This window comes from Erythrolamprus reginae, chromosome 1, assembly GCF_031021105.1.
Source record: "Erythrolamprus reginae isolate rEryReg1 chromosome 1, rEryReg1.hap1, whole genome shotgun sequence".
NCBI classification, from domain to species: domain Eukaryota; kingdom Metazoa; phylum Chordata; class Lepidosauria; order Squamata; family Dipsadidae; genus Erythrolamprus; species Erythrolamprus reginae.
This window is the reverse complement of record NC_091950.1, coordinates 311,418,756-311,429,049: the sequence shown is the minus strand read 5'-3', so window position 1 is coordinate 311,429,049 and position 10,294 is coordinate 311,418,756. Positions and strand designations below refer to the sequence as shown.

At 35.5% G+C, this 10,294-nt stretch overlaps 1 protein-coding gene across 1 annotated transcript in view; it reads right to left on the bottom strand.

Annotated features, from left to right (window-relative positions):
• Positions 1-267: 267 nt before the first annotated feature.
• ENPP3 (ectonucleotide pyrophosphatase/phosphodiesterase 3) overlaps positions 268-10,294 on the bottom strand; it is a 77,192-nt gene continuing 67,165 nt past the window's right edge. Inside the window, exons 23-26 of the mRNA XM_070733530.1 lie at positions 5,977-6,054; positions 4,316-4,448; positions 2,933-3,092; positions 268-525 (exon numbers count right to left, since the gene is read on the bottom strand). Coding sequence (XP_070589631.1) covers positions 352-525; positions 2,933-3,092; positions 4,316-4,448; positions 5,977-6,054 — 545 coding nt within the window. The 3' untranslated portion in view covers positions 268-351. The remainder of the gene's footprint in view (positions 526-2,932; positions 3,093-4,315; positions 4,449-5,976; positions 6,055-10,294) is intronic.

Below are 10,294 nucleotides of genomic sequence, written 5' to 3'. Positions count from 1 at the left end.
GATGTACAAAATATCTCAATTGCAACTTATTTTGATTGTGAAACAGTCCATTTCAAACGTGGTACAATTTATTTTAAATAGGCTGGTTCAATATAATTTAAGCAGTATTTCAAAGTCAAGGATAGTTGTATCATTTGTCCATCTGGGAGAATTTCCCAGAACAGCCTTTTATTTGAAATCATTTTAGGGTTTCCCAGCATTTATTTAAACTTTTTTAATCTTACGGACTCAACACAGAGATAGCAAACAAATACTTGCCCAATAGTGTGTTTTTTAAAATTTATTTTTATTATTATTATTAATAGCACTAATACCAAGAACCATTTCTCAGGAATAGCCCTACATTTACATTCAGTCAACTGGGTTTACAAATATAGGCAGAAATGTTTTCAATCGAAGGGTTTCTGAGAGAGGCTGTTTGAGCTCTGAATAAAAATCCAGACCAGTAAGGAGCTCCACATCACGTACACGTGCTGTATGAGTCTGCACTCTTTCTTCAACCCACAGATTTTCTGGTGATTTGTCCTGATAAAGCAAGCAAATATAATATCTAAGGTCTGTTTTGTCAGACAGTAAAGCAGCTTACCAGTCTTCTAAATTCAAAATGAAAAATGTTACATCTTTTTACAGCAATTAGCTACATCCGTGGAGTAGTAGATCAAGTGTTAGATTGTATTCATGGAGCTAATAGATAATTATTAGATTTTTATGACCTACATTGTTTGAAATTTAGATGAGCATGCAATCCCATTCTGGTATAACTGGTGGAAACATAAATGAATGTTTTTAAAGTTAGAATTTTAAGAACTTTTTAGTATATTAATTGGATAACTGTACTGTTGTGTTTCGCTATATGTTGTGAGCTGCCCCGAGTCCATGGAGAGGGGCGGCATACAAGTCCAATAAGTAAGTAAGTAAGTAAGTAGGTAGGTAGGTAGGTAGGTAGGTAGGTAAGTAAGTAAGTAAGTAAGTAAGTAAGTAAGTAAGTAAGTAAGTAAGTAAGTAAGTAAATAAATAAATAAATAAATAATAAATAGCCTTCTTACTTTTTGTCTTCAGTAAAAATGATAGGAAAACAGCAAAAGTTGCTGTTTCATCAGATTGTGGGGGGCCCCCCTGGTTTGGCCCAATTTTAGAATTAAAGATTGACAAAATATGCTGTAAACATTGTCCAAATTTTCTGGCAATAATATTCATTTCATTAGAAAACAGAAGAGAGCACAATGAAAAATAGAGCTTTATCATATATTAGTAATTGAGGCAAAACTGAAGGCAATAAAGTAAAGGAAAATTGCAAGATAGATCAAACCCAAAAATCTATTTTCTAAGTTAGTTCTAGTTACAGAAAAAGTTATGTCTAAATTTCATAGCTGAAGGGGCAGCTATTCCAATAGTTCTTGTGAATAATTATTTAATAGCATTTGAATGCAAGCTGACTATGAGCATACAATGTGATGCTGCTGCAAAGAAAACAAATGCAATTTTAGCCTACATCAACAGAAGTATGATGATCAAACTACAGGAATTCACCATTTGACCCAGTTCTTTGGTGAGATTCACATTATCCACTGGGTCTATTCTGGACAGTATACTTTGAGACAGAGGTCTCCAACATTGGCCACTTTAAGACTTGTGGACTTCAACTCCCAGAATTCTGGGAGTTGATGTCCGCAATTCTTAAAATTGTCAAGTTTAGAGACTCCTAATTTAGACAAATTAGGTCAGATTCAGAGAAGTGCAACAAATGTGACGGGGTGTTTGAAATTAAGAAAAATTGTAAGTACTGAATGTTAACCACTGAGAAAAGATGTCAGAAGGGGAGAATAGTAGTCCTCTTCAAGCATTTAGAAGGATATCACATAGAAAAACGTAAAGATTTGTTCTCTCTGATTCCAGAAGACAAGAATAATTATCTTAATTAGAGGAATTAAGTTATAGAAAAGCATATTCTGACAGGGTCCTACAGAGAACTTCAAGATACTACAGCAAATCAGTTTGGCAGTGCAACCAATTGCTAGACAGAGGGTGGCCTTTCCTTTAATAGAATGGAATGGAATGGAATAGAATAGAATAGTTGGAGGTCTTCTAGCCCAACTCTCTGCTAAGGCATGAAACCCTACACCACTTCAGACAAATGGTTATCCAATCTCCTCTTTAAAACTTCCAGTGTTGGAACATTTACAACTTCTGGAGGCCAGTTGTTCCACTGATTAATTATTTTAACTGTTAGGAAATTTCTCCTTAGTTCTAAGTTGCTTCTCTCCTTGATAGGTTTTTGCCCATTGCTTCTTGGATGAAAGCTTCTGTCTCAAATGCTGAAATGCTTTAATTTTATTCCGTTCCTGAATAGAAATTGGATTCAGTAGCCTAAATGGGCCCTTCAAATTGTATGATCTATGCTTTTATCATTTAAGTGGGAAAATAAAATGGACCAAAATGACGTTTCTCGGCTCTGGAGTTTAGAAGGTCTAAAGCTATTTATATACATTTGCAATTGTAATACTTATTAAAGTATATGCATTTCCCACTTAGTATACTCATTTCCATTTTATATTGCAGACAACACAGGCTAAGCAGTTTGTTTTGATTAAGAACATCTGCTGCATTTGTAACAGATTTGTATTTTAGCTTCTTAGCCACCGTTTCATAACAGATCCTAACCCTAATTCCTGTAGATATACAGGAAGATTAGGAGGAGGAGGAGGAGGAGGAAGAAGAAGAGGAGGAATCAGACATTAAAAATCTTAATAAATTTTCAATTCAACTATATTTAGCTCAAATATAAACTTAATGATTATTAAGACAATGGTCTAATAACCAACAGTATCAGAAGAATCTATAGGCTAGGACCCATTGGGGAAATTTTTTAAACAATCCTAAATTGGCAAAGCAAGAAGGCAAAACATTTGGAAATCACTATTGCCACACTTACAGCACAGCTCTCTGAGTTGTCAGGACGGTGAGGGAGAATAAAAGACAAAACTTGCAAAAAGCCTGGTGGACAATTCAGTGGAGTGTTGGTTCGATTCTCACAGCTAGTCAGCACAACAAAGTAATGGGTTGGGATGGGAATCTTTGTATTGTTTACAAACCTGCAACAGAACCAGAATGCTGTAGTTGTTAAATGAACCAATCGTCTGCTATGGACATGGTTTTGTTGAAAACTAGAAGTAAATGCTGATATTGGGTAAAGTTAGAAAAACCATGACATGTTTGTGGGATGCTGCAACTGGCCGTAAATGCAGCCCAAATATTAAATTTTATAATAATTTTAAAAATTCTAATAAAATTAGGGGCCTCCTAACTGTCATAATTTCAAATTGGGTCATAAGGGCCTCCCAAATAGTTCAGTCAGTATTTCAAACATCATTAACTGACTGCTCAGGGACTACCTTTAGGTTCGATTACTGCAACGCTCTCTACATGGGGCTACCTTTGAAAAGTGTTTGGAAACTTCAGATCGTGCAGAATGCGGCCATGAGAGCTATCGTGGGGCTTCCCAGATTCGCCCACATTTCTACAATACTCCATGGCCTGCACTGGCTGCCGATCAGTTTCCGGTCACAATTCAAAGTGTTTAAAACCCTACATGGCAGTGGACCAGAATACCCCCGGAACCGTCTTCTACCGCACGAATCCCAGCGGCCAATTAGGTCCCACAGAGTTGGCCTTATCCGGGCCCTGTCAACAAAACAATGTCGTTTGGCAGGCCCCAGGGGAAGAGCCTTTTCTGTGGCAGTCCCGGCCCTCTGGAATCAACTCCCCCCGCAGATAAGAACGGCCCCCACCCTCCTTGTCTTTCGCAAATTACTCAAGACCCACCTATATTGCCAGGCATGGGGGAACTGAGACACCTCCCCCAGGCTTTTATATTTTATGTTTGGTATGCATGTGTTGTATGGTTTTAATTGTTGGGGTTTTATATATACTTTTTAAATATTAGATTTGTATTACTATTATATTGTTTTTGTTATTATTGTGAGCCACCCCGAGTCTTCGGAGAGGGGCGGCATACAAATCTAATAAATTATTATTATTATTATTATTATTATTATTATTATTATTATTATTATTATTATTATTAAATACATAGAAATAAACCATATTTATGAGATTAAAGATAACCATTTAAATTTTATTTCAACATTAAATCTGATTCCGTATAACTGTTTGGATGAAATAATCTGTGGGATAATGTGTAATGTCATGTTCCATTGGGGAAATTGCTAAAGCCAGTTCCATTCATTGCATATGTTCAAGCAAATAAAGACATTTAAGATATTGGTTTACTTTTAAGCCTTTTAAATTTACTTACTGTTTGATTGTGTCATAAGAATCAAATTTCCCATCATAATTATAATCAAAAATGGGCCCACTGATGACGTTTAGTCCATTTGTCTCGTTAGCATATTTTAGAAGCAGGGTACGATGGAAGTAATTCCACAATCCTGTAATTAGGAGCACAGCAAGACAGAAACCAATGTAAGGCTGCCCTTATGCTTTCCATTGCAAGTTGATGGAGAAGCAATAGGAACATACATCCTGTGTTTGCTGAAAACTTAGTCTTATTTTTAAGCCTTTATAAAATAAACAAAAATAGTAAAATAAAATATTTCAGTGTTTGATTTGATCAATCCTAACCCTGAGCATGACTCTTAGCATTTGTGAAATTGATATCTAGAATGGAGAGGATGTACAAAACCTACTTTTGCTCCTTCTATGGATCTTTTGTTTTGTTTTATTTTGTTTTGGAAGACAGCATCTGCTATCTTAGGAAGCTCTCTCAGTCTGAACTGGCCCTGCTATTTTTCCTAGTGAAAAAATTATTAGCTGTTGTGGTTGGTTCTGGCCCAGCTCCTGCCCCAGGGAATGTGGAGGTGGATGCAGGGGAAACTTCAACATGTCACAGGCCTGTTGTATTGCTGACAGAGTCAGGTAGTTCAGTTTCCTCGGACGAAGAAGAAGGTGGGAATGACTTGGAAGAGGGGGGCTTGGCACACAGCTCAGGAAGTCAATCTCCATTATCTTCGGTCAATTCGGATGTGGAAGTCTTGGACCCACGCAGGCGCAGAGTTATGCGTAGAAGAGACCAATTGAAGACATATTACAGGATATAAGACAGGCCACCTGTGTTTGGGTGGGGCTTTAGTAATTAGCGCTGCTGATATAAATAGCAGCGTGTGGGTTTGGCCATTGTGGAAGATTATCTGATCCTTGTTCTTCAGGACTGCCTTGCTGTTTCCGGACTTTGTTGATTTTTCACGACTTTGAAACCAAAGCAGAGCAAAGTGTGTGTGTGTTTCACTTCGTAGAAGAAGAAGGGCTGTGATGTTTCTTCACAGCTGCAAGCTAAGTACTTAATGATTGCTTAAGGGAAATTGTACAGACTACCTGGTTGTTTTGGGAGGAGTGCTCTTTGCAATACAAAAAGAATGCTTAGTTTATTTTGAATTTTGTGATAAAGAACATTGTTTTGAATTTTCAAACGTGTGTGTGTCTGAAATTTCTACTCTTGAATTTTCGGGAGGCTCATACCAGAGAGCCCAGCAGAACAATTAGCGAAGTATACCAATGTTTAATTCCTTTAAAAAGATTCTACATTAACCACTATCAATGGCTGCCTTGTTCTCTTTAAGTCAGAGAACATTTCTGATGGAAGAATGTGCCTGAAGGATGCTGGTATACATTTTTCTCTGTTGTCTCCCTCTCCTCCTCTTCTTCTTCCTCCCCTTTTCCTATTAAAATGTAAACTGTCTACTGTCATTATGGAGTTGGGGTACCCACACTGAAATAATAATAAAAACAATAATAGCTGTTTTTATATTGGTTCCACCAAGTGGTATAGAAATGTGCTGTCTTCCACAACAAAACAAAAAACAAGATTAAGTCAAGGGAGCTATTACAGGTGGGAAACATGATATGAAAAAGCACCAGTTCTTAAACAAGCAATATCATGCCAAAAATGTCCAAACTTACGTGTAAATTCTCTGTACATAGGAACAATGTTGCTAGTAATTAGAGCATCATACTGCTCAATGCCAGATGAGCTGAAGTCTGTGTGAAAAAAGTATGGATTAATGATATGGATGGGGTGGGGGGGAGAATCAAAAGCACATACAATTTTCTTTTCCACTGAATACTATAACAATTTCAATGCTGAAGAATTTGCTTCTGCACCATTTAAATACTTCACTCAAGCAAGAAGTCAATTACATCACAATAGAAAGACACTGACTGCAAGTAGTCAATTACAAACAAGAAGTCAATTGCATCACAATAGAAAGACACTGACTGCAAGAAGTCAATTACAAACAAGAAGTCAATTACATCACAATAGAAAGACACTGACTGCAAGAAGTCAATTACAAACAAGAAGTCAATTGCATCACAATAGAAAGACACTGACTGCAAGTAGTCAATTACAAACAAGAAGTCAATTACATCACAATAGAAAGACACTGACTGCAAGAAGTCAATTACAAACAAGAAGTCAATTACATCACAATAGAAAGACACTGACTGCAAGAAGTCAATTACAAACAAGAATTCAATTGCATCACAATAGAAAGACACTGACTTCAAAAAGTCAATTATAAACAAGAAGTCAATTACATCACAATAGAAAGACACTGACTTCAAAAAGTCAATTATAAACAAGAAGTCAATTACATCACAATAGAAAGACACTGACTTCAAAAAGTCAATTATAAACAAGAAGTCAATTGCATCACAATAGAAAGACACTGACTGCAAGAAGTCAATTACAAACAAGAATTCAATTGCATCACAATAGAAAGACACTGACTTCAAAAAGTCAATTATAAACAAGAAGTCAATTACATCACAATAGAAAGACACTGACTTCAAAAAGTCAATTATAAACAAGAAGTCAATTACATCACAATAGAAAGACACTGACTGCAAGAAGTCAATTACAAACAAGAAGTCAATTGCATCACAATAGAAAGACACTGACTTGAAAAAGTCAATTATAAACAAGAAGTCAATTACATCACAATAGAAAGACACTGACTTCAAAAAGTCAATTATAAACAGGAAGTCAATTACATCACAATAGAAAGACACTGACTGCAAGAAGTCAATTACAAACAGGAAGTCAATTGCATCACAATAGAAAGACACTGACTGCAAGAAGTCAATTACAAACAAGAAGTCAATTGCATCACAATAGAAAGACACTGACTGCAAGAAGTCAATTACAAACAGGAAGTCAATTACATCACAATAGAAAGACACTGACTGCAAGAAGTCAATTACAAACAAGAAGTCAATTGCATCACAATAGAAAGACACTGATTGCAAGAAGTCAATTACAAACAAGAAGTCAATTGCATCACAATAGAAAGACACTGACTGCAAGAAGTCAATTACAAACAAGAAGTCAATTACATCACAATAGAAAGACACTGACTGCAAGTAGTCAATTACAAACAAGAAGTCAATTACATCACAATAGAAAGACACTGACTTCAAAAAGTCAATTATAAACAAGAAGTCAATTACATCACAATAGAAAGACACTGACTTCAAAAAGTCAATTATAAACAAGAAGTCAATTACATCACAATAGAAAGACACTGACTTCAAAAAGTCAATTATAAACAAGAAGTCAATTGCATCACAATAGAAAGACACTGACTGCAAGAAGTCAATTACAAACAAGAATTCAATTGCATCACAATAGAAAGACACTGACTTCAAAAAGTCAATTATAAACAAGAAGTCAATTACATCACAATAGAAAGACACTGACTTCAAAAAGTCAATTATAAACAAGAAGTCAATTACATCACAATAGAAAGACACTGACTGCAAGAAGTCAATTACAAACAAGAAGTCAATTGCATCACAATAGAAAGACACTGACTTGAAAAAGTCAATTATAAACAAGAAGTCAATTACATCACAATAGAAAGACACTGACTTCAAAAAGTCAATTACAAACAGGAAGTCAATTACATCACAATAGAAAGACACTGACTGCAAGAAGTCAATTACAAACAGGAAGTCAATTGCATCACAATAGAAAGACACTGACTGCAAGAAGTCAATTACAAACAGGAAGTCAATTGCATCACAATAGAAAGACACTGACTGCAAGAAGTCAATTACAAACAGGAAGTCAATTGCATCACAATAGAAAGACACTGACTGCAAGAAGTCAATTACAAACAAGAAGTCAATTGCATCACAATAGAAAGACACTGATTGCAAGAAGTCAATTACAAACAAGAAGTCAATTGCATCACAATAGAAAGACACTGACTGCAAGAAGTCAATTACAAACAGGAAGTCAATTACACCACAATAGAAAGACACTGACTGCAAGAAGTCAATTACAAACAGGAAGTCAATTACACCACAATAGAAAGACACTGACTGCAAGAAGTCAATTACAAACAGGAAGTCAATTACACCACAATAGAAAGACACTGACTGCAAGAAGTCAATTACAAACAGGAAGTCAATTACATCACAATAGAAAGACACTGACTGCAAGAAGTCAATTACAAACAGGAAGTCAATTACATCACAATAGAAAGACACTGACTGCAAGAAGTCAATTACAAACAGGAAGTCAATTACACCACAATAGAAAGACACTGACTGCAAGAAGTCAATTACAAACAAGAAGTCAATTACACCACAATAGAAAGACACTGACTGCAAGAAGTCAATTACAAACAGGAAGTCAATTACACCACAATAGAAAGACACTGACTGCAAGAAGTCAATTACAAACAGGAAGTCAATTACACCACAATAGAAAGACACTGACTGCAAGAAGTCAATTACAAACAAGAAGTCAATTACATCACAATAGAAAGACACTGACTGCAAGAAGTCAATTACAAACAAGAAGTCAATTACATCACAATAGAAAGATACTGACTGCACAAACATTGCAGATCCATCATTTTTATGTTTCAGTCCCAGCCTGACAAATAGTACTAAGATATTCTGTTCTCTGCTTTTTACTTTCTTCTAAATTCATCTGCTTGTTCTAGTTTTTAGCTGTTTATATGTAATATATATTATCTATATTTTCCTTATTTATATGTAATATATGTTAACTAGTTCCCTAAATACAACTATCTTGACCTTCAAAACATTAATATTCCATTCATATTATTCGTTGCATTATGGAATCTATCAAAAAATTGCTGCAAATAATTCAGGTTCTCTTGCCATCAACTGCACACAAATAAATGTACAGTTTTATAACCTCCCCAAAACATGTCTCTAACATCATAGAAAGCATTCCGTATAATTTCATACATAAATAAACAATAGAACACATCATCACACAGCCTTGTGTTGTTCTCTGCCCAACTCTGAATAATTTTCTAAGCATTTGTTCCTTCATTCAATACAGCAATAAACAGCTGTATTTTATTTATTTATTTATTTATTTATTTATTTATTTATTTATTTATTTATTTACTTATTTATTTATTATTTAGATTTGTATGCCGCCCCTCTCCGCAGACTCGGGGCGGCATTTCTTTCATGTGCCATTGTTATCAATCTAAGCAACCACATTTCAACTCCTCGGACATGCATACATTCTGTTATTCATTTCAATTAAATCAAGAAAGGAAAAAATGCTCACATTAATTATGAACTACTGAAGAGCAGGAATCTGATCTGCCCATTCCCTGCTTGACCTAAAATGCAAGGCATTCTCTTATTTTTCTTTTTTCTCATTGTCACTTTTCATGAATTTGGCCAACATCTTCCCAAAGAAAACTTAACAAAACAATCTCCTCTATAAAGTTTTCATTCATTCTGAATATCTTTGCTTTTGGAGAAAGGGACAACAATAATGTCATTGTTCCAATTGTCAGGCACCACTGCAATACTCAAAAAACATTACATTCTAAATAAAGGGCTACTTGAACATCCCTTTCTGCTTTGTTTAGTGGGGTTTTTAAAACTTCATTCAGTTTAGATTGTGACAGAATTATTTATTTATTATTTATTTATTCGATTTTTATGCCACCCTTCTCCTTAGACTCAGGGCGGCTTACAACATATTAGCAATAGCCCTTTTTAACAGAGCCAGCCTATTGCCCCCACAATCCGGGTCCTCATTTTACCCACCTCAGAAGGATGGAAGGCTGAGTCAACCTTGAGCCAGTAGTGAGATTTGAATCGCTGACCTATAGATCTACAGTCAGCTTCAGTGGCCTGCAGTACAGCAATCTACCTGCTGCGCCACCCTGGCTCATCAGAATGGAGTTTAGGAAGACAGGCATAGAAGTAACTGTTT